Source organism: Miniopterus schreibersii (genome assembly GCF_964146895.1).
Source record: "Miniopterus schreibersii genome assembly, chromosome: 5".
Classification (NCBI taxonomy): Eukaryota; Metazoa; Chordata; class Mammalia; order Chiroptera; family Miniopteridae; genus Miniopterus; species Miniopterus schreibersii.
The window spans coordinates 81661108-81686258 of NC_138106.1; the positions used below are offsets into that span (position 1 = coordinate 81661108).

At 39.5% G+C, this 25151-nt stretch overlaps 2 protein-coding genes across 2 annotated transcripts in view; one reads left to right on the forward strand and one right to left on the reverse strand.

Annotated features, from left to right (window-relative positions):
- MED12L (mediator complex subunit 12L) overlaps positions 1–25151 on the reverse strand; it is a 322191-nt gene that overhangs the window by 66719 nt on the left and 230321 nt on the right. The window contains exons 16-20 of the mRNA XM_081137804.1: positions 12151–12298; positions 7788–7906; positions 6819–6962; positions 5805–5968; positions 3035–3166 (exon numbers count right to left, since the gene is read on the reverse strand). Of these exons, the coding sequence (XP_080993930.1) occupies positions 3035–3166; positions 5805–5968; positions 6819–6962; positions 7788–7906; positions 12151–12298 (707 nt within the window). The remainder of the gene's footprint in view (positions 1–3034; positions 3167–5804; positions 5969–6818; positions 6963–7787; positions 7907–12150; positions 12299–25151) is intronic.
- Positions 436–24528, forward strand: P2RY12 (purinergic receptor P2Y12). Its single transcript, XM_081137797.1, has 4 exons — positions 436–565; positions 12215–12542; positions 20870–21035; positions 22520–24528. The coding sequence occupies exon 4, from the start codon at positions 22542–22544 to the stop codon at positions 23559–23561; it is 1020 nt and encodes a 339-aa protein (XP_080993923.1). The 5' UTR covers positions 436–565; positions 12215–12542; positions 20870–21035; positions 22520–22541; the 3' UTR covers positions 23562–24528.

Genomic DNA, 25151 nt, shown 5'->3' on the forward strand with positions numbered 1-25151 from the left:
GGTCACTGAAGGACACACATTTGAAATCTGGAGTCATGACCTACTCAAAATGATAGATACTATATAGTCCTTGGGGCTTTTAAAATCTCCATTTTCTGTCCTAATTATTCTTGCCGACTTTCTACTTAATTTGTCTTTCATTCCCACTTAGCAATGGTTCCTAATGTGTTTCATTTTCCCACTAAAAACGAAACAAAAATAAACTTTGCTCTGTGCTGGTTCCCTCCCTAACACCACACCCCTGGTTGCCTCCAGCTTCCCATTCACTGAGTGGTGGAGGGAACGACTACAGCAAAGGGACATGTTACCTCTATTTCAGTCAGCTTCCCACTTAATTCTAACAAGCTCTTCGTTCCTGTCTTTAGAAACCAAAACTATTCTGCTTTTCTTTCTTCATTTTCAAAAGATTCAGCCCCTCCTTTTCTGTCAGTACAGAGACTTCTCCGAGTTGGTTCTCTCCGACCTCCAGCGAAGATGGCATACTTTTTCTGAACTCTACGGCCCACAGTAGTCTCCTCACCCCTCATTTCTAGGACTCCTGCTTCATTTATGAGACTCTTTCCAGGTGAGCTTTAATAAAAAGTCTGTTTTAATAAAAAGTCAGCTGTCTACCTAGGTCATTCTCAAATTCTTAACACTCTCTGTGGCAGGCATATATGGAATTAAGAAAATAACTCAGGTATTTTCCTTCTGAAATTGCATGTATCAAAAAACCTGATAGAGTAATGAAAGCAACACACACCTGGAGGCCAAAATGACTTATGTTCAAATCTAAGTTTCATCATTTACTAACTTAGGATGAGGAACAATCATTTGTTGATAGGAAAAATCATTTCTATTTCCTGGGGTTGCTGGGAGGAGTAAAGACCTTGAATAAAAATACCCAACGCCATGCTTGGTACAAGCAGCAGCTCTATCAGTGGGAGGTGTGAATGGTTTATGCGCAGCCCAAATACTCCTCTCACACAACTTTATAGATGGTGTTTCAGATTTGATTATTAAAACTGGTTTATGAGGATACTAACTGAAATCTCTGCTTATCTAGCTTTTGTTTGACCATGTTTCTTAATCCCAGACTGCAAATCATGTCAATTTCCAGGTGTCTCCAGACAACTGCGTTTCTCTTTCGCTTCTTTAATCGAGGGACCTTCAGCCAGTGTCACACCTGTGATGTGCCACTGTGCGGATCCCGAGCAGCCCCTCAGTTCTCGGTTGGTTTCCTAAATCTCCACATGCCCAGGGTCCATGATTGGAATGAGCTCACGTAACACACTGCACTGCCCTGCAGGAGCATAAGGGGTCAGAGAGGTGCCTGGGCTTTCTTGGGAAGTACACTATTAGAAACGGGACTGTGAGCCCGGCCAGTCGTGGCTCAGTGGTTGAGCATCGACCTAGGATCCAGGAGATCATGGTTCGATTCCCAGTCAGGGCACATGCCCGGGTTGCAGGCTCGATCCCCAGTGGGGGACATACAGGAGGCAGCCGATCAATGACTCTCATCATTGATGTTTCTATCTCTCTCTCCCTCCCTTCCTCTCTCTGAAATCAATAAAGATATAGTAAAAAACAAACCAACCAAAAAAATGGGGCTGTGAGTCATGTATGAGAAAGCTCTCAAAATCTGTAAACTGAAACTGAAAGCACCCTGTGAAAACAGCAGAATACAGGGTGTTAACTACTCTTACGTCATTTCTGTGGAAAGATGTTTCCTAGGACTCACTCGAACGTCCTTTAAGGATTGTTTTAAAATCTAACTCATCTCATGAAGACATACTTTCACATTTTCCCTGTTGATATCATTAGAAGCCTCATGATATTTCTATACATATCTTTTAACCGGCAGATATTTCTGAGTGCCTCCTAGGAGCCAGACACTCTTCGGGGTACTGGGGTTCAGCAGCAAAGAAAACAGGAAGTTTCTGCTTTCGTGAAGCTTACATTCTAGGAAGCAGAAAGATGATGAAAGATATTCGGTGTTCTGGGTTAGTGCTCAGGTTCAAAGAATGGCAGAGCCGGGAAGGAGATGCTATTTAAAACGGGGTGTTCAGGAGGGACGGCTGCGAGGGAACTGTGGACGTGAGCATGCCAGTAACTGGGGAGAACACAGGAAAGGGAACAGCAAGTGCAAACGCCCGAAGCTGGGTGCTCAGAGCGTCTGAAGGCCAGGCAGGAGCATGTAGGTAGAATGGGGGAGGGGAACGAGGCAGAAGAGAAAGTCCAATCCAGCAGATCCTAAAGGCTAGGCAAGGACTTTGGAGATTTTTATTCTGAATAGGTGAGAAGCCATTGGAAAACTTTATTATTCTTGTTTTAAAAGGCTGACTTTAGTAGATATGTTAATAATATGCTCAGGCCAGCGGGGAAACCGGAGGAAAGAACTCTGCAATGGTCTAACCTGGAGATGACCATGGTGGTCATGAGAGAGCAATGGAGAGTGGTCAGATTCTAGGTACCATACCCTGAAGGTAGAGCTCACAGGATTCAAACAAACAAACTGGGTGCCAGATACAAGGGCGCAAAGAAAGCTGTACCTGATCATGCTTTCCCTACCTCCTTCTAGATTCTAAATTTATTTTTCCAGCTATCACTGTCTCCTACAATTAACAGTCTAAGTTTCCTCAAAATAACATTAAATAAGTATGTATTTTCCAGAATCTGTGTACCTGTGGGGGTAGATGCAGAGAATGAAAGGGAGTCGGGTATGCTGTTTGAAAGGGGATGGCCAAGGAAACAGAGAAGGGAATAAAGTGAGAAAGGACATGTGCAGAACAGGGGGAAACAATGTTCCCAGTGAGGTAACAGCAAGTGCAAAATATAGAGTATTTTCTCTCAAGCCTATCTCAGAATTGCAATCACAGTTAAACATGCATTTGTAATAAGAGGCTATAGCTACAATGAAAGGTAACTCACTATGAATTCTGGCAGATATAATTATGATTAACTTTCATTATTAAAAAGAATGGCAACATTGGTTGAGTCACTAACAAATACAGGCATAATCCTGCTCCTATTCTTTTGATTTCCTTTTACCCACCTGAAGAGGTCTCCAAATTTACTTCTGAGGTGGCTGCATGACACGTAGAGGTCGTAGAGGTAGGCTAAGATGCATCTCTCGGGAGAAGAGCACTCTGAGGGGTTCACCACGTGCTTTACCACCCCGCACAGCCTGAGGAGAGAGGGGCGGGAGGGCGATGCATGTGTGGCTCACATCATCGCCACTGTCTGAATCTTTCAGCATGAGGCTATATCCATTTATTACTGGTGTGGAAAAAAACTATCAGATTGTTGATACTAATCATTATAACAATAGTAAATAATTGAGAAAAATATCAGTTTATTATGATATTGAAACACTAGATTTTGTTTTAAAGAAAACCTCAAAAATGCCATTAACAACAAGAAACAATAGGAATTCCTCCACACAGAAAGTATATATGGATGAATCCATCAATTAAGCTCCTGGGACTAGAACATAGAAGGAGATTTAAAGTAGAGACTCTCTTCAGTAAAAAATTCGCTTGAAATTCAGTGAATGTTCAAAGATCCCCAAATCTACTTCTTTGTTAAGGAGTAATTCTTAATCAGTAAATCTGGGGGATCCATTTTTAAAACCATGAACTGGTTCTCACATGAACCTGGTGAATTCACAACTTGAGGCAACAAACTAGAAACAAATTTGTTTTAGTTTATCTTATATAAGAACTAACCTCTCCACCCCACCCCATCCCCTTAGTGATGTTCTCTGTAAGTCTTTCAGCTCTAAAATACCACTGCAATCTGTGCCAGTCCCTCAAATCCTAACTATGGCTTCTTTGGCCACAGTTCGTACAAAACAAAAGCTCATACAGCCCAGAAGTAAACAGAAGTAGTCCACGTGCCTATTTGTGAGTCTGATTCCACTACCACCTTGTATTCTGTTATAGGTCCAGCCTATGACAGTGTTAGAGAGGACTCAGATTATTAAAGTTCAGATGGGCTTTAGAAATGACTGGTTAATCTTCCTCATTTTACAAAGAGGGTTCTAAGGCTCAGAAAGGCAAAGTAACCTGCTCACAGGCAAAGAGCTAGCTCACAGCAGATCCAAGAGAAGAGCTTAGGTCTCCATACTCCCAGGCCACAGTTCACTCCACTATTCAAGGGACAGGGTGAAGCCAGAGGGAGCCTAGGATGTGAAGGCCAAGAAGGAATCACAAATCCCAGAGGTGGAACTCAGGAAAGTGTGTGAGGAAATGGCAATATAGCATCCCAAAACCCTATGAAATGGCATCAGCGGATGAGGCCACTAGGCAGCTGATAAAAGCTGTCAATCATAGCAAAAGAGTCACACAATTATGAAAAATAGATTCAATCAGTTGTTAACAAAAAATTTCCAGACATAACCTAAAAAACAAAGAATTCTTTTGTAAATAAACATTTATTGAGAGTAGAGCAGTCAATGTTTCCTCAAATTTTTTTTTTCTTGACTTGCTACAGGTAAGAAAAACATTTTACACTGAGATCCAGTACTTTCATTCAAGTACAGAAAAACAAAATAATAGTTTTGGGTAAAATACATGCCCTCACTATGTATGATAAAGTAAAATATAATAAAGTTAATATTAAATATGATTTTATGAACATTTTATAGGACAAATTTAAAATGTCAAAATAAATAATATTGCAATGGATTTCAAAATAAACAACAAAAAAATACTTGTCAAATCCTATTAGATTCATTTACTGACCAACTAACAGGTTTCATGCAGTTTAAAAAGTATGCTATAAATTAAACAGCATGAATGAGCTCCTATTGGAAAGACTTTCAGCAATCTGGGAAACTGAGCTTTGTAATATTGGGTACATCACTTCACCAAGCACTTCCCTTAACAAGCCTGAGGTTCCGTTTCACGCCTGAGGTATTAATTATTCAACTTCACAGGGTAATTGAGGGTTATACTAAACAGTCCTCTATTTCCTGAATTCCAACATGTTAATTTTCTCACATTTGAAACTATCTGGGATATTTCAGAGTTCACTTAATAATCTATGTGCCCTATTAATGTGACAGCATTTCCTTTCCCCTGAAAGAACTGCTGGTAAATGGATGTCACTCTGGAACAGAGTGTAAGTTGATTACATGCACTAGATTACAAAAAAGAGTAATATGGAACCGAAGAATCCCATGTTTCTTTTGTGCCCAGGAAGAAACTAAAAGAAAAAGAAAAACAGGTTGTCTTTGTTTATACAAAGTCTCGGAAAGGAGTCTTCAGTGGACAAAAAGGGGCTCAGTACTGCGTTTTGGGGACTTGATTATTTTTCCATGGTCCCTGTAACCTCAGCCTCTAATGGGGATGATGGAAGGTCATTACTTATCCCACCACTAGTACTACACAAAACCTAAGCCTACGACTCACACAAGCCAAAAAAGACTAAGAACCAAGAAAGTCACTGTTCTAGATTGTCTTACCAAAAGATAGGTTTAGTTTATTTTAAAAATGAAGTTAAAGAAGTAAATCTCTAAGATGACAATGCACGTAAAGCATATTCAGAGTTGGGTTCTCCGAATTACATGAAATTACATGAACAAAAACATTGTCACACATGTGCCATTCATAAATACCCACAATGCTGGGTAGCACAGATGACACAGTGCTATAAATGACTGGCTTGTATTCGTAGAAACTAGGGGGAGGGAAGTAAGGCAGGACGGAAAAGAGAAAGGGAAGAAGGAATCACACTTTTTAAAAAAGAAATGTTTTCGTCACTAATTACACTATATTATATTATAGGATGTGAAACACAATAGTGATATTTTATATACCAACCCTTCAAACACCTGGGCTGTTTGATCGGGATTCAGGATCAGACAGCTGTGGTAGCGCCTGAGAACAGCCACGATGCACACACAGAGGCCCGTGGTATAGCTTCCTGCCAGGCTGGAGGACTTCAGGAGCAGCTCAGCTTCCACAACACTCAGTTCATTTAGTAGCTACAACGAGAGAAAAGACTGAATGAAAAAGTAGCTGCCAAAGCAAATGGGAGAACATTTAATTTTAAAAACCATGCTTGTATTGAGTCACTCTAGTAATACTTGACCTCACCCCTTATCCTGCCCAGGGCCATGTACATATACAACTAGTCTCAGAAAGCATATGGTTTCCATTTTTAATCCTTTACCAAATCATGGAGCTTTTCTTTCACCTAGAATCATGGTACATTCAATCAGAAAGCATCCAATACTAAAATAGTTACCAAAACTCTATGGTGGCCCAAAGTTATAGGTTGAATAATTTCAGAGAAGAACACCACACCTCTCACGTTTTTTCTCCCTTTTCCCTTCTTTTTAATAAAACAGAAATGATTAATCATTATTTTCATTTTATTAACAAAGCTAACACCTCCAACAGAATAAGCAATAGAAACCAACTTTCATTTCTATTTATTAACAACATAAGATAATAAATACACTCAAGTATATATGTAAGAAATATAGCAGGGCAAATAAAATTTTACGGTGTTTTTTTTTCCCCTCTTAATCTAAACTATACTTTATTATAAACAGCAAATAAACTTCCACCTTTCCCTAAGCAAAGTAATGAAAGACAGAAAAATACCCTCAGAACACTCACATTTTTAAATGACCATTATATATTTTAGCTTGGTATTACAATTATTTAACCGAAAGCTCTAAATACAGTTGCACTTAAAATGCTAGCTGAATACTGTTGATTCAGAACATCTCAATAATTCGAAAATGCACCAGGTGGCTCATTTTAAACTGTACGATGCCTGGTAGGTTTGCTGTCTTAAAAATGAGAGGAGCGGGGTCTCTTTGACACCTGTATTGCGAAGTCAATCAGTCCATTGATGTTCAGCGCTGGCTCCATGAGGTCGAAGGTGAGCTGAATGTGGTGAGCCAAAGGCAGGTGATAGGAGGTCCCGGACGCAAAGCTTGTGATCTGCTCCAGCACATTGCTAGAGATCTGTGCAAACAAACAGGAAAACAATGAGAAGACCAACATCCAAATAATTTATTTCTTAAGTTATTTTAATTTTTTATTAAGAAATTTGAATTTATATGTGATTCTACTTAGAAGTTAAAATATATTTCTACAGAAACCAAAATCATGTGCAAATTGACTTCCTTACTACAACTATAATTTGAAGAAATAAGCCAAGTTGTCATTAAGATCTAGACCTAACTGTCCTAAAGGTAGACAACTATAAGTATTAATCAATTTCCAGATAATATCTATTTGAATATCAATGGGTTTGTAAAATTAAACAGAGTTGGTTTTTGTCATCAACAGTCTTCTCCCTTATTAATAGCAATGTAGGACCACACTCTAAAAACGTAAGATTGCATTAGGAAGACGTTATATAATGTTGATTATTACCATAAGGCAAAAATATTTTCATAATGAAAATTAATTCTTCTGAGGAAGAAAACCTGACACTTAAAACTGAACTACTCAATAGTTTGAGATGCTTCCAAATGTTTTAAAAGCATATTTATAAAACCAACTAGGGCCCGGCCGGGCGTGGCTCAGCAGTTGAGCATCGACCTGGGATCCAGGCAATCGCGGTTCGATTCCCGGTCAGGGCACATGCCCGGGTTGCGGGCTCGATCAGTGACTCTCTCATCATTGATGTTTCTATCTCTCTCTCCCTCTCCCTCCCTTTCTGAAATCAATAAAGATATATTAAAAAAAGTTTTAAAACTATGGCATGAAACATATTATCACATGAGAGATTTCTAGGAAAATATGAATACTCCAGATGAATAATAAGCGACTGTAAATGGCTACCTGAGATGTGACTTGATGCTGATCAAAATAGGAAAGGAGTTGAAGCTTTGTGAACACAGTCTCCAGTGTTGGAAATGTTTCCTGTCTGCTCTTCCTGGCTTTTTGCCCTTCATCTCCAACTAAAAAACACACAATAATACATTATTTTCTGTTCAACAGAAGCTCTTGACTTTTCAATGATACTGTTTTACTGAAATATAACATACATACAAGAAGTACACAAACTCTATGAATTTCTACAAAATAAATACACTCACGTAATGAAACTCAAATCACAAAATGACATATCAGAACCCCAGAAACTTCATCAGGCCCCCCTCCAGTCACTTCTCCCTCCCCAGGGGACAAGATCCCAACTTCTAACAGCTTAGACTGATACTGCCCACCTCGGAACTTTATATAAATACAACCATACAATATATACATCTAATACCTGGCATCTTTCACTCAACACTGGGTTTCTGAGATTAATCCATATTGCTGCAATTTTAATTTCCCCAAAAAATCAATACTTCCCACTTTTGTACTGTATTCCAGTGTTTGACTACACTGCCATTACTGATCCATTACAGTGAGCTCTTTTGAGATTTTGGCTACATAAGAAGCACCTCCATGAACATTTCTAACTAACTGACTTTTAAAATAGAGTGATCTCAACAACAAAGGGGGAAAAACACCCAGGCACATTCTGATTTAATAGGAAGCTTCACTGGCATCTTCTCTTAGGAGACTTACTATGAAATTTTCCCAAACAGTTTAATATGTAAAAAAGGAAATTTACATGATTCCTAACTTTTTTAGGGGTAGAAAAGAATGAAATCTCTCCACATTAATGGGAAAGTTCAACACTTATTTTAGTATGAAGAAGTTTGAAAAAATTATAATAGAAATGTTTTATAAATATTGCTATTACAGAGGTACCCTTGTTCTTAAGAGTTTGAAGGATAACATCCAAAAATACTTAGATCCAGTTTTTAAATACTTTGTAATGTGTGTATTTATAAAGATAAATCTAAAACAAACATAAAGGAAAGGTTGGATTCCACGATGTTTCAGATCATTTCCAGCACAATGATTCTAACTAGTAAAAGGCTATGGTGACGAGAGCACTACCACCCCCCCCCCCCACTCCTGCTCCAGCTCCGACCCTCCTCTACACCCCACCCGCTCCCTCTGGCAATCACCATACTGAGGTGCCTAAGAGGGACCGTTTGTTTGCTTGTTTGTTGTTGCTTTTGGCCTAATCACTCACATTTTATCTGGAAATTTAATCCAGAGAACAAAGGTAATTACACACCTCTATTAAAGATACAACAAAGACTTCACTGAACCCAAAAAGATTTTGTTAATGACAAACGTAATGAGGTTAAAAAATAACATTAGAAGACAGGATATTTCCCTTTCAACAATAAGCAAGTACAGCTTAAGCCCCCACCAGATGAAACCCAGGCTGCTTTGTCCTCCTTGCCTAAGGCGCACACACACCCCAGCACCAGAGAAACTCAGAATTAAAAGGTGCTGAGTAACACCAGGTACGAGGCTGCGCCACTACTGTCAAATAATACCAACGGTAATACAAAGAATGAGAACTAGTAAGTTCATTAAACCTACTTATTTTTTGATGTATATTCTCAAAAGTTACAAATTAAATGTGGGTTTTGGCCTCCCATATAGCTGCTCACATGTCATGAGAACGTTGAAAATATCCACGTTTTGAATTTTGCATTTACTAGCACTGCTGATCCAAGGCTGAAAGTGCACATCAACAGTCTTGGGTACAATGTGCTTTAAAACTGAAGTTAACGGAATTATTTAACCCTCCCTGCACCAAAGCAAAAGCACAAACAATAACAACAGAGATGAGGGAGTAGATCCATCATGAGAACTCACAAATGCATCTTTTTTGTTTGTTCATGCTAATAAGCTGTAGCTAACTCCTTAAAATCTCATATAAAAAAGATGCAATTGATTATTGGCAATTCATATTCATTTTCAAAATATATACAAAAAATTAGTGGTGGTTCTCAATGGAATACATTATTTTAATAATATTCACATGAATAACAATAGTCATAACTCATAGATTTTTCTCATCTGTCTTATGTTAATTAGCTTTCATCATAGATGTTATTGTTCTTTAGTTGCTTAATTTTGGTTGTCCGTTTTTTGAAGTCTTTAAATCCTAGAAGTTTTGGGCTTCTAGTTTGGTAAACTTCCATTAATATTTTCAAAAGATGCACCACTGAACACCAAAGATGACTAGTCATGTAAATGTAAAATGAGGTTTGAGCATCTTCAACTGGAACTGTCATATAAGTTTTAGATTATAAATACTGCTAGGAAAGGCCTGGCTGATGTGAGAACACTCTTAATCATATTTTTAGTGTAACCAGAAATCAAATACATGCTTATACAAGCTCAGTTTTCCTGCCTTACCCCTCATCTTTGCTGACAGAAGGGGGCAAATTTCCATCAACCTGAAGGATAGTTACCTAGATTCTGGTGAGCACACTAGGTTTTAAGCAGTGACTTAAATGTAGACTATCAGAAGATCTAATTAAAATATTTCTGGTTGAGGAATTTTATCTAAAATGAAGGAAAGACAAGGTCTCCTTTGAAGATGCCTCTTCAGAGTGGTGTTTCCATTACTGGTATCTGGAAAAGCAGCATGGAACAACGACTGTCCCTGTGAGTTCACGAGCAAGACTTGCCTACTTAAGAGACTGATACAAAGATAGCACAGACTATAGTCTGGCATAAAAAACTCTCAAGGAAGGAAGTAGACTCAACAGAAAAAGACACCACATTGCTTCCTTCCTCTTCCCGCCCCTATCAATTTTCCAAAAACCAAAAATTCCACAGCATCTCAAAAGACTCTCTAAAATGAATTTAGATTTTTTTAAATGTTACTGAACCTTTTAAGTGAGAGAGTGCCCATCTCATTCTCAAGCATACAAAAAGCAGTTTCAGTAGTCTCTGCTCCCTACTTGCAGGGCTTTTAAATTCCTCCTTCCAAATGCAACCCATTTCCTCTTTCTCTGAGAGAAAAGAGCCAGGAACAGATCAACAGCTTTTCTTAGAGCAGCTTTGTTCTGTTCCACCTCAGTAATGACAGGCCAACATCAACAGGGTTTCATTTCCCTTCCACACTCTTGGCTGTCCCCTCAGGCCGTTGGTGTAGTGCAAGGTCCGTCCTTAACCAGCAGCAGGAGGAAGTCAGGGAACATGATGCACATCACGTGAAAGTAGCTCTTCCATTGTGTGTTCTCAGGACGAGCCTGTGACTTACACACCCGCCACATCACAGTCAGAGGGAAGAGAGCCCTTGTGCCTCGTTTCTGCCTGTGCCCCTCTACTGATGGAGAGGAAAGAGAGCTATGTGCATTAGTTGTGTCTGTACTTTCCTGTTGGGAAGATAGAGTGTGGACAAGCTCTAGTCATTCATCTGCTTAGTCTCCCGGGACCCCTGTGGAGAGGTTCGCAGAGGAGTGTTTATTTTGTACTGAACATCAAAGTAGGGCTTCTAGAGGTGGTTTATATCATGTGTAGGAAGTGTGCTGTCTGCACAGGGAAAATTGGCACTTTTTCCCCCTTTGCATTATTTCAGTAATAGAGAAAAACACCACTGGTGGTGGTAGAGTATATGTAATGATATCATACTTTAAATCACATGACTGCCTAATAAAATAAACAGACTCTGAAAGGAGTAATTAGGTAAATGTGAAGTGGATAATTACAAAATTTCCATTATGCAATGTGGTGACATAACAGGAAGGCACAGCTTCACTGTAAAAGTGATGTAAGAGGCCAGGGGAAAGAACATTCCACGTCAGGAAGGCATTTAGAGCAAGGATCTAATTTTCTTCTTCACTTGAAATGGTTTGGTGATATGGGGAGCCACCATTACCTACTGCAATTATGCTTCTGAAAAATGTAAGAAAAGAGCAGCAACTACATTGTCATGATTTTCAACTATCGTGTAAATATGAGTACCCAGAGCAAACTACAAGCTTGAAAAAGGATGGCAAAGAACAGGGGACTCTCTCCCAGAATAAGGGTTTCCAGTTCATTCTTCAATACTTCATGTTTCACTATGCAGAAAACTTGGGAAGTATAAAACAAGAGTAGAAAATAGAACTACCTACATCTATCCATAGAATGTGCTATGTGCTATTTTAATACAGGATTACTATAAATGGAACCAAGGCCTTAAAATTTCAATGTGCTTATTCATATTTCAATGTGACAGTCATTCAGGAGAGGAAACACTGGGGAGGGTGCCATGTACAAACTTGATAAAGACCGAGATAAGGGGAAGGACATAAGACAGCACAATGGGAACAAGTGCATTCAGGCTCTTTACCCCCTGTCTCTGTGGTGCTCTTCTTATTTAGGATTTTCAAAATATCTTTGGTAATCTTCCTCAGCTGATGCCTCGCTTCATCACGCTCTCTGCCCACGCCGTAGAGAAGGATTGTGCGCTGGTTACATTCATGACTTGAAGATTCATCCTGAAAAACAGAAAGTGCACTCTGAAGCCAGGACTGCGGGCCCAGGGCTGCACTCGTGTGCAGGAAGTGCACTAACCACAGCATCTCCATGCAGCTCACCGGGCGGCGCCGCCCACCTCTCAGTGTACCTCAAGCTCCACTGGCAACACCCTTGTTTTTCCAGTTGGGACTTGCTAAAGTTAAAAAAAGTGTCAACTGACCTGAAGTCTTAACAGAAGCAGTTGACGTGGGCGTACCCTACAGAGTAAGTTTTGACCATTGAAAAACTTTTCATTGTTTAAAATTTAGCATGGTGTTAATTTCACATCATATTTACATACTATGGAGTCGTACATTTCCCTTAAGGAAAATGTTTATGTCTTAGTAAGTTTGGTTTTCTCTATACAGCATCATTAAATATTTTATATTTAGAAAAAAAGATCTTTCTAGGATCCTCAAGTACTTTTACAAAAATGTTCCACTTACTTCCAACATGACTGTCTAAGATACGTGCATATTTATTTCCAAACAAAAGAATATAGCATGTGGGTTTCATTCGATGGGAGGTAAATAGGGAAGTGCAAACAGGTTCTGTCTGACACCCACTTCTCTTCTGGATCAGCTCCCCAACGGTGCCCACAGACATAGTGAATCGAGCACTAGTTTTCCGCATGGGAAGGGAAATCATTTGGCCACAGCAAAACAACATGCACATACTGCTAAACACATCCTCAGCCAAAGTTAACAGTCCAGGATGTGTTCTCTCTCACATATGGTTTAGAATTTTTCCATCTAAATTTCTCTCTCGTATCTTATACTCTTCCATCTTCTTGGGATAATTTCCAGCTCTATCCTTCAGACCATCTTCTTTTCATATCATTTCTACAAGTTTCGCCTGCCAGGTGTTTACCCTTCCTAACAGCATCTAATTCTAGGGAGTCAGCCTGAGAAAAGAACACCTCCCAGGAAACACAAAGTGCATTGTGGTCCTAATCAGCAGTGGCTGCAAAAAAGAGCAAAATTCTGGAGACAGAGAAGCGCAGCACTTAATTTGCATGCTGGGCACACTGCGCAAAAAAGCATTAGCTTCTGCAGTCTTGAAACAAGAGCCTGCTGTCTCTGTCACTTTCCTCTGTCTCCTTTCTCTCTCTCACACACTTGAGTTCAAGGCACCACTTCTCCTTGCACTGGTTCCCTTTTTTACTATATTCTATCAGTAATCTACTTTTGTATACCCTGCCACTCTATCTTGCCACCCCATCTCCCAATAATTATTGTTTTAGGTGTTCAATTTTGCCTCCTTAAAAAGGGAAGAAAAGGCTAGGAGTGAATCTTTTCTAGAAATGTTATTTAATATACTAAATATCCAAATCTCCCCCACATTTTCCAAAGACAGACCTAACCACAGGATAAAGTCAACATAGGCAGTGATTCCTATACCTGGCTGCACATCTGAATGACCTGAGCTTCTTGTTAATTTCCAATTTTTGTTGTTGTCAGAGGGCATTGCCTATATATTGCTTTTTGTCTGGTGGGAACAAGGAGGGCACTGAGAAAACCCAGGCAGTGCTAGTCCTGTTCCCTGGGATTGTTTCCAGTTAAGGCACCTGTCGTCAAATGATTCTAATGTACACTTCTGTGGGAGGCATGACGGAAGGATGTTAGCGAAGTTATTCTCAGCTGTTTATAGAGTATCTCCTTATAGCAAGACAAGGCGCCAGGAACTCTGAGAAAATGCAAGGATGACAGTTCCTTGTCCTCAAGGAAAACAGATTCAGTGCCATAAAAGCAGCATTTGCAGCCCTGGCCAGTGTGGCTCAGTGGTTGGAGCATCAGACTGCACACCTAAGGGTTCAATTTTGGGTCAAGGGCACATACCTGTGTTGTGGGTTCGCTCCCCAACCCCAGTCGGGTGCCTGTGGGAGGCAACCAGTTGATGTGTCTCTCTCACATCTATGTTTCTCTCCCCCCGCCTCCCTCCCTTCCACTCTCTCTGAAAGCAATGGAAAAAATATCCTCAGGTCAGGATTAACAAGAACAAAGTAGCATTTGCAGAGGGAGTTAGAAGCCTAAGCCGGGCTGCTGAGGGCTGGTGCCCTGGAAGACAGGCACTCCTCACACTCCTCACAAACACACGGAGCCTGGGTCTGCATGAGCAGCACCAGCCCAAGCTCAGGGTCAGAGAGCTGTGACTGCACTCTGGTCCACTCCATGGTCCGGAGTGAGTCCTTCTGAGCCTCAGACTCTTCCTCTGAAAACGGGGTAACACCACCTGCCTTGTGTTTTTTGGTGAGAAAAACTGAGATGAAAAATGTAAAATACTGAGTAGCATAGGAGACAGCAGCCACTGCCGTCCATTCATATTCCTACACTTCTACTTCTCTCACACACACCCTATTCACACTGTACCACATCACTCAACATTTCCAAAGACACCGGGCACATCCTTCCTTTGCTGTTGCTCCTCCCGCCACCTAAAATACTCTCAACAGCCTCAACTTCACTGGCGGAAATGCTATGACCAATTATAGCTTCAGGTCCCTCACTCCCTCATCTCACACTAGTGAAAGCCCCTCACCACAGGAGGAGTAGGATGGGGAGAGATCCTCTGGAGCCTTTGTCACAGGATTATTCACTTATTTTCCAGGTATTTGCTTACGTCTGTCTTTCCCGCTACACTGTCCATTTTGGGAGGCAGGATCCCAGGTCTATTGTATTCACATTTATAATCCATTTTTTAAAATCTTTATTGTTGAAAGTGTTACAATGTCCCCTTTTTTCTGCCACTGACTGCCTCCACCCTGAATCCACCCTACCCCCAGGCCTTCCCCATACCAATGTCTGTGTCCATAGGTTATGCATATAAGCATATAAGTTCTTTGATTAATCTCTCCCCACCCATTCCCCATCCCCACCTGCCCTCTGAAATTCCTCCTACTGCTCCATGCTTCTATGTCTCTGGATCTATTCTGTTCCTCAGTTTATTCTGTTCATTAGATTCCACATATAAGTGAGATCATGTGGTATTTGTCTTTCTCTGACTGGCTTACTTTGCTTAGCATAATATTCTCCAGTTCCATCCATGTTGTCTCATAGGGTACGAGACCCTTCTTTTTTACAGCTGTATAGTACTCCATGGTGTAAATGTGCCACAGCTTTTTATCCACTCATCTACTGATGGGCACTTGGGCTGTTTCCAGATCTTAGCTATTATAAATTGCGCTGCTATGAACATAGGGGTGCATAAGTTCTTTCTGATTGGTGTTTTGGGCTTCTTAGGATATTCCTAGAAGTGGGATCACTGGGTCACCCAAGGATGTGTTTTTATTGGAGAGAGAGGGGGAGAGAGGGACATTAATGTGAGAGAGAAACATCAATTGGTTGCCTCCCATACATGCCCGGACTGGGGATCAAACCCACAACCTTTTTGGTGTATGGGATGACACTCCAACCAACTGAGCCACCCAGCCAGGGCCACATTTATCTTAAAAGGCACTGATTAGGCACTTAACATTAGTTGAATATACAATATAATGAACAAATAAATGGACTAATGAGAGAACACATGACTAAAAGATAAAAACAAAACTAGTTTTGCAGGAAACTTAACCTGATAAGTGCTGACAAAATGAAAGAGAAGAAATGACAGGCAAAGGGCAAAAAAGTTTGTAGGGTGTAAACTGGATCCTAATGGTGGGAATAAAAAATTAGAAGCAAAATCAAGAGGCAGCTGACGGAAGTAAGGAAGGGATCATGTATCTGAGTGAATGTTCGTCTCACTGGATTTCAACACGGACTTACTAGACCAAGGATGTTAGAAGGAAAAGAGTAGGCAATGAGGGCAGGGAGCTCATGAATTCACCTCTAGGTGAGAGGAATTTGTGGGGCAGATAGAAATGTTTTATAAATATTTAGTGAGTGGTTTGACATGGAGACTAATACAGAGGTGACAGCTTAGGGATAAGAGCAAGGTGTCACTGGGAGGAGCGCAAAACCCCCAAATTCTCTGGGGGGGGGGGACAAAGAGAGCTGACACAGTGTGGAGGACAAATGAGCATCGAATTATGTGCACGCTCCATAATTCATCAGAGCACCAGAGAGCCAGGGTCAGGGAGGTCAGTCAGGGAGGGGACGTTCAACACTGGGAGTCACAACAGTATCCGATGCAGTGGAGAAGTCACGCTGGATGTGGCCTCTCTGACTTGTTTAAAAAAACACATGTGAACCTCAAAAGAGAAGTTTCTCTACAGCAGTAGGGCAAAGGGCAGGAAACAGGGAGTTGAAGTAAAAGCAGGTGGTGAAATGAATGAAGGTGAAGGAAGTAACCCTCATTGACAGTAGCTGGGCTTAAAGAACAGCAGCTTGAGAGGAAAGGGAGCCTTGTATTAGGATAATCAATGGCAACCTCTTATTCCAAACCTATGTTCCAGTCTCCAGGAAGAAAATGCAGACTGTAGGGCAGATAACTGATAAAAAAGATAGAAAACAACAGTCTCTTGTTGGCCTAACTTGGAAAGAAAGACAGGCACACCTTTCTACTTCACCACAGGGCAAAAAGAAAGTTGATAAAAACGCGGGAATGGAGATGAGGAAGTGAGTCACATGAAGAAGCCTGTATCATCAGTTCCCTGGCCCTGATAAGCCCAGGGAGCTGGGCTAGAAGCACCTCAGGAGCTGAGAGTGGGGCACTAGAATTAACAAGCAAGCGCGGCGTGCACTCAGCTGGAGAAAGACCATGGGTCACGCTGCATGGGGTAAAGACTGTGCTTGCTTCTGAGAGTTGATATTGCTGGGAGAGTCCTGGTAGCTGCCACTAGTCTTCAAACAGAAAGACAAGGACTGCTAACAGCGACTCTTTTTCATTAGCCTACGACAACGATTTTCAAGAATTTCTAAAACACGCACTGCCTGACTATTGAGTTAGGGACACTGACCTCTTTTCCCTTAGATTGTCAAATAAAAAAATGACAACAGCCAACACAGCAGCTGTCTGGTGTGAATGAATCAAAATTAGACCCATTTATTTGTCAGCTAGGCAAAAAAATGTATTTTCTGGTGTGCACAGAACTTTAGCAATTAGTTTATGTGTGCTGTGAGATGAAAACTATGAGATTGGTTTATGTCAATTTCCTGTACAGGTAGAAAAAGTACTGTCTTCAAAAAGCAATCTGTATCACATTAGAATTAAGGTAACCTAAAAAATAGGCCAAATACTCCCAAAGGTACCAATGATTTCTACTCTTTCAGCTGGGAATTAAAACGCCCTCAAGTTGCATAGTTATAAATAAAATTAATGACTGGAAATCAGTATCGAAGAATTATTCTATTACTTAATCCCTGCAGGACACATTTGTTCGGCAGGAGAAAAAAAATCACTGGGCAATCCACAGAAGTCTGGCCACCACTTTCAGGCCAGCTCACGCTGTCCTTGGGGGACAGCTCACCTCCCCGGGGCACTGAGTTCTGAAAATCTCCAGATCGATTACTTTCTTCTCCAGATAATACATCACAAAGACTTAACTGATAGGAAACTAGGAGGATGCATGTCCAAAAACCCTGGAAGGCCTGTTACACTACAGAAACTAAAATGTGTCTCTCAACCCAAATGTCCTCAGAAGGAAGAACTGAAGAGAATTAAATTGAAGTCTGTTCTGAGTCATCTTCATTTCTTTAAAAGAAGTGATTAGAAACGTTGCCCAAACACATGTGTGTTCACAAAGATGTGGTAACGGTCGTTAGCCTATCAGAGCAATGTGCTCCCCTTATGCTTTTTTCTGATTATTTCTACAAATGACCCACTAACTGTGGGTCATTTTAAAATTAATAAGTTAATGTGTCTTAAAGGAAAGTAAGAGTCCCACTCGGAGTGCTTCCTTTTCTTCCAAACACTAAAGAAAAATAAACTGATGAAGTAGATGCACGTGTCCTGATATGATAAAATAAAGCATTTCAAACTTCCCCAACATTCTTTAGTTTGTATGTTTAAATACTCAAATGCAAACCCAGTATACAACATCTCCAAAAAAGTAGTAAAAGCCACTTTTTTAAAAACAATAAATTTACATAAAAATTTTGTTAGTTCATTCATTAAAATAAATCACTCTTAAAAGAGGCTTTCAAACATTACTTTTGTAGCTGAATTCTTCAATATGCCACACTGTTCCGTTTAGAATAAAAGAACTTCAAACAAGCGCTGCATCGGTAATAAGCCTTGGGCTGTCCCGGTACAGGCAGGGAGGCCGTGTTACAGTAACAAGAAACGAGCTAATGCTTCTCATTAGCAACTACATCTAAGTTGGAGTAAATTGTTCTTTAAATCAAGAAAATAGGTAACTCCTTTAATGTGACTTGTATAGGGTAAATGGCAATCATCTTCCAATGGGAAAATAGTATCAGAGAAGTTTCACAGACGGGGTGGTTATGAGTTAAAACCAGAGGAAAGAAAAAGTTAATTTAGATCCAGAGCTGGAGCCTCTCCTTTACCCTTCAAGTCCCTACTCATAGTCCTCTAGGAATTTGGAAGTGTCAATTCTCAATAAAGTATATGATTTAAGCATCCAGAACTACGGTTCCTGAAATATAACACATTAATTTGTTGAAAATAGTTATGATTTCCCCCCACAAGTCTTGTTTCATCTCTAGGCCTTAGAAATAATTCATAAACATCCTTTAGAGTTCGCAATTTGCTGTAAAGACTAGTGTGACTCCCACTTCCCTGAAAGAAGAGCAGCCATTCCCTTCATGACATTCACCCCTCACTCCTCCGCCTCAGTGTGGGGTGGGGGCAGGGTAGGGGTCAAGGAGACAGCGAGATGGGGAAGATTTAGTGGTAACTGCCTACCAGTTACACATGCAGGCACTGGGACCAGACAGCATGGGTTGCAACTGGGCCTCTAATGAATCCACTGCTCTGCTCCTCAGCTTCTCATCCAGAAACAAAAACTATATGAATAGCTACTTCAGAGAGTAGGTGAGATCACAAAATGAGTTAATTCATGACAATATAAGAGATCAAACATTGGCTATTATTATTCTTAAGTTTACACAGCCTAAAAGTTCTGTCACAGTATAATTTTGTCTCCCCAAATCAACAAATGTTACGGTTTACTGTAGTAAATTTTAGAATAAAAATAACTTAACACCTACTTTTCCAAGAGTTTAATATCAAACTGACACCTCTAGCTAACAGGATCAGGATCATTAAGTAACTGAAATTTCTCACTAAAATGACTCAAATACATAGCTTGATTTCAAATTCTTAATGCCAACAAAACTTGGTCAGTTTAAATCAGTGGTCCTCTGCCCTAGCCGGTTTGGCTTGCTGGCTAGAGCGTCGGCTTGTGGACTGAAGGGTCCTGGGTTTGATTCCAAGGGCGCATTACCTGGATTGTAGGCTTGATCCCTGGCACTGGGTTGGGGTGTGTGCGGGAGGCAAACAATGTGTCTCTCTATGCCCCCCTCCCCCAAAAGCAATGGAAAAACATATCCTCAGGTGAGGATTAAAAAAAATAAAAATCAGTGGTCCTCAAACTTCAGTGTGCCTGAGTATCACATGAAAGGCTCATTGAAATACAGATGAGGGGAGTACCCAGAGTCCCTGACCCACTGGGGCTTGGTTTGGTGCCCAAGAGCCTGCATGTCTCATGACTTCCCAGGTGAAATCTGGCTGCTGTTCTGCACTTTGAGAACCACTGTTGAAGATAAAAAATGCAGAGACAGACCCACACAAAACTCAGAAGAAAGAAATAACCAAACCATATCTTCATAGCAAAGGCATCTACCCCAATGGTCCTCTGGTAACAGAGGAGGTTACAGTTAGAAATATTTGTGTGTGCACATTTGTGTACACACATGCCCACAATAATATTTATACCAAGGCAATAGTGATAAAGGGATCCATGAATTTAATGATATATTTCCCTAAAACAAAAAGCTTGGTTAAAAGAAAAAAAAAATTGTTTCTATGTAAATTCTGTTAAAGAAAAGCATGAAAGACACTTTATATAATAAGCCAGGCAATGGATACAACTGTTTTTCTTTCTAATGTAATTTTGGAACCTTATAACTTATAATGGGAGGAAACTGTTTCGCCTATGAAAAGTTGATCAAACACAGATTTAAAATAATGACATTATTAATCAGGGAAAAAAGACAAAGAGCAAGAGATTTAACATCCCTAACAAGCCCAGATTTCGAGTTAATGCAATTACTTGTCACAGCGTAATACATCAGCCCATGCTGGGCACAGTGTGTTTTCAGGTAAACAGCCATCAGAGAAAGCAAGCTTGAACCTTCGCCAGGAAGCAGACTTCAGAAGGCTGGGGTTTATATTTTGCATGGAAAATAACCAAAAGAGCTCATACAGCATCAACTATACGGCCGGTTTCAGTAAAAAGCCACGAGATTTTAAATTGCTTTTTAAAAGATGACTTTTCACCCACCCTGCCCCACATTTCCCAAGGAAATAAAAGCAGAAGTCATAAAGTGGCCAAACGGAAATCTAGTGTCTACATAGCTTTGAGTCCACGGCACTTAAGGTAATTTCTGATTGTGAAGTTCTCTCTTCCACTCTCTCGCTTTGTTTCTCTCTAGAACCCTCAAGACTTGACTGGTGAGAACTCTGCAAATTCTCTGTCATAAAGAGTTTTAACAACTAAGCTAAGACATTACAAAGGAAAATATCAGATGCCACTCTGCGGGTTGAATTGACTACCACTTACTGGATATATTCAAATTCTTCAATCAACAAAGTAACCAGGTAACTTTATATCTACAAGTATTTGATAAATATATGTATTTACACTATGTCGTCTATGGAAATTTTTTTAAGTTTTCTTAAAATTGGAAACCTTTAATAAAATTATCAATTCAAGCACTTATTTGGAATAAAAATTAAAACATAATCTGCAATAATGGTGTTCAAGATAACCATTAGCTTCATTTAAAAATTTTACAGAGCACTGAAATAAAATACAAATAGTCTTACTAATTTTATATCGTGTGTGAAATGAGACTTAAATAGAGAGAGAGCTGAAAGTCTTAGTATCAAGAACACTTGTTAAATAAGTTATAGTCTATGCAAAATGAGTATTCCCAAAGTAGAATTTCCAAAACTATCAAAGAATATACAACTTAAAGCAAATAGCAGTAGCAAGGAAGGTTAAAATCAGTGACCTTGTATCAATTAAATACTGTCTTGGGTTTGTCTGTTTTAGGTTAAATAGGTGAGAGGTGAGGTGGTGTTGAAAATTGAAGCCATAATCACAACATGAATCTTCATTGTTTTACTTTCAGGAATTAAAGGATGGAAAAAAATATTTCCATTGACATTTGGGGTATTTAGTTCTACCTTTATTTGCCATATTTAAATATTCTATGTGGAGGCTTTTTTTAAAATTTAGATTTTGTACTTTAACATTAACTTATATTTAGGAATAATATTTTGTAAAGAATCAAATCCATTGTCTTTGATGAAATACAAATATTACAAATTTCACTTTAAATTTCAAAATTTAGATGCCAGATAATGTATTCAAGTGAAGTGTTAGTTTTCTTTATAGCTGCCTGCTGGGGTATAATAACCTATGGAACCAGATGTGAGCGTGGCTTTGACATTTTATTTTAGCTACTGTTATATATTTGGAGCTCAAGAATGAGTCCCTGTGGGGATGATTTTTGAATGGATGACAGCAATATAGAGGCAGAAATATCCTTCAACTATAGAAAATTTTCTTTCTGATTCAGCATTTTACTTATTTAATTCTAATTAGCAATTACCAGTCATTTCTCCTCAGACCACTTTGATGGTACGACCAGAGTAAATGAAGCCCAGGAGTAAGGATGGTGTAGAAAAGGTGACCGAATAGAAACGAAGGGGTTAAAGGGCACGGAAATAAAGCTGCAGAAGAACAGAGCGGAGCTAACACTGCTCTTCTGGTTTTCATATATAAATATGCCTATGTTTTTGCCTAAGATAAAAAATGTTCTGAGACAAATATTCAACAAATAAGAAATACAAATTATCTACACCTTCACGTAATTCAGACCACTGTGCTTTGCAAGAAATAGAATATTTGCCATGATGAACTATTATGAGATTCAGTTTTCTACATTCTTACTAGTTGCGAAAGAGGATCGAAAATCTGTTTTTAAAGAAGGCTGTCCAGAAAAGTTACACATAGAGATTAAGGGCAAAATCAACTATCAGGCACCCAAAATAAGCATCCCCTCCGCCCCCTCCAGGTATCGAGGAAGCAACGCAGCCATGGACAACCTCACCTCTGCGGCCGGGAATGGCAGCCTGTGCACCAGGGACTACAACATCACCCAGGTCCTCTTCCCGCTCCTCTATACCGTCCTGTTTTTTATTGGACTCATCACAAATAGCTTGGCAATGAGGATTTTCTTTCAAATCCGCAGTAAATCTAACTTTATCATTTTTCTTAAGAACACAGTCATATCTGATCTTCTCATGATTCTGACTTTTCCATTCAAAATCCTCAGTGATGCCAAACTGGGAACAGGACCACTGAGAACTTTTGTGTGCCAAGTGACCTCCGTCATATTCTATTTCACAATGTATATCAGTATTTCATTCCTAGGACTGATAACTATCGATCGCTACCAGAAGACCACCAGGCCATTTAAAACCTCCAGCCCCAACAACCTCTTGGGGGCTAAGATTCTCTCTGTTGTCATCTGGGCATTCATGTTCTTACTCTCTTTGCCTAACATGATCCTAACCAACAAGAGGCCGAAGGACAAGAATGTGGAGAAATGTTCTTTCCTCAAATCAGAGTTTGGTCTGGTATGGCATGAAATAGTCAATTATATATGTCAAGTCATTTTCTGGATTAATTTTTTAATTGTCATCGTATGTTACACACTCATTACGAAAGAACTATACAGGTCCTATGTAAGAACAAGGGGTGCTGGCAAGGTCCCCAAGAAAAAGGTGAACATCAAAGTTTTCATTATCATTGCTGTCTTTTTTATCTGTTTTGTTCCCTTCCATTTTGCCCGAATCCCCTACACCCTCAGCCAGACCCGGGACGTCTTTAACTGCTCTGCTAAGAACACTCTGTTCTATGTGAAGGAGAGCATGCTCTGGTTAACGTCCTTAAACGCATGCCTCGACCCATTCATCTACTTTTTCCTTTGCAAGTCCTTCAGAAGTTCCTTGATGAGTATGCTGAAGTGCCGCAATTCTGCAGCACTTTCTCCCCATGAAAACAGGAAAAAAGGGCAGGACGGTGGTGACCCAAGTGAAGAGACTCCAGTGTAAACAAGCTGAGGTAATATTTCAATCTATTAGTGTTTGGAACTCCTAAAAGGAAAACATTATGTAAAAATATTAATACTGACTAAGAAGCAGCTGAGTAACAATGGCCCTTGAAACAACAGAAGACTACAAAAGTAATTTTCATTTACTTTTCCAGTATTAAAAGCTATTTTAAAATGTAGAAAACTAAATTAACATGTAGCTGTGGAGCAAAACAAACTGCATCCAATTATCATGCGACATGCATAACTATACAGAATTCATAAATTGTATAGTGTTGGCAAAATGGGTAACAATATAATAATACCTACTGTAATTCTTTAAATACATTATTGATCACAATGTTAGAGTCAACTTATGCAATCAACTGAAGAATGATAAATTTGGTAAGATCTTCTGACCAAAAATTATACTTATTGAGATGTATATACAACCCTAGTCCCCTAACCAAATGCTGACCTATTGTGATAATCACTATAAAGATTTAAGTAAGTGGGACACACAAAGAGGAGTAACTACTAACTTTTCATTATTAGCAAAGACCTAAGGGATTTATACTAATTGAAATGGTAATAGATTGGACTGAATTTTTTTAATGTTCATTAAGACAGAGGATTAAAAACTACCTTTCCAATAAGAAGTGTAGAAATAGCAAATGAAGCTATTAAATAAGGGGTTATTTTTATGACATTCTAATACATAAGAAAACCCATAATACTTCCTTAACACTAGAGAAACCAATTTTACTAATATTTTGACAACTTTAGTAAATACGATACCATCATTAACTAGCTACAAGAAACTACATGTGACTTGGGTTAATTAACATTTCCTATAGTGAGAAAAACAAATATAATTATGTATTAATTATGCATTTGCACAGCATAACTATCAACAGGAAAGTGATTAAAATTTTGGATTTACCTGTTTCTTATTTGTGTGTATAATAAAAAATTTACATTAAACTCTAAATCACACTGTGTTGGAAATTCTTTGTTCAAAGATATTAGATACCATGACTCACCTCCTATCTACCCCCTACATCGAATATCAGACCCATTAAAGAAAGATTAGCTGCCAACATTTTTATGACACAACATTGGGAAAACCTTCTGAAGGTGACATCTCACATCAATTAGTACATATGTAAATGAAAAACCAGGTCAGACTTCAAATGTAGTCTGATTCCACACAAGCCATGTTCATTATTTTTTATGTAAACAAAATATACAACACACTTGGAACTTGATATCACTTATTTTATGATCCTCAGAGGCGATTCCCAAACAGAAGGCTTAGATCCCAATATCTAAATATAACATGAGAAGACATTCAAAGGGTGAGTTGTAGTATAAGGAAGTTCACTGAACTTCAATGATAACAGATTTTATCCAAACCCTCCACAAGTTGTGCTGAGCTCAATTTCAGTATGAACTTGAACTCAAATAACTCTCTACATGGTATCCCTTTCGCCAGCAGCCACAATTCCTTTTCTGGCCTTGCCACCAGCGAGCACTGGATGTCAGTAGAGATGCAGAGATGTGCATCCAAACAGACGCGTATACTACGTCCCCGGGGACAGCAGCAGTAGCC

What these genes read in the sequence shown, in the direction of transcription:
- P2RY12 (XM_081137797.1), top strand. Translation starts at nt 22,542, where the DNA reads ATGGACAACCTCACCTCTGCGGCCGGGAATGGCAGCCTGTGCACCAGG.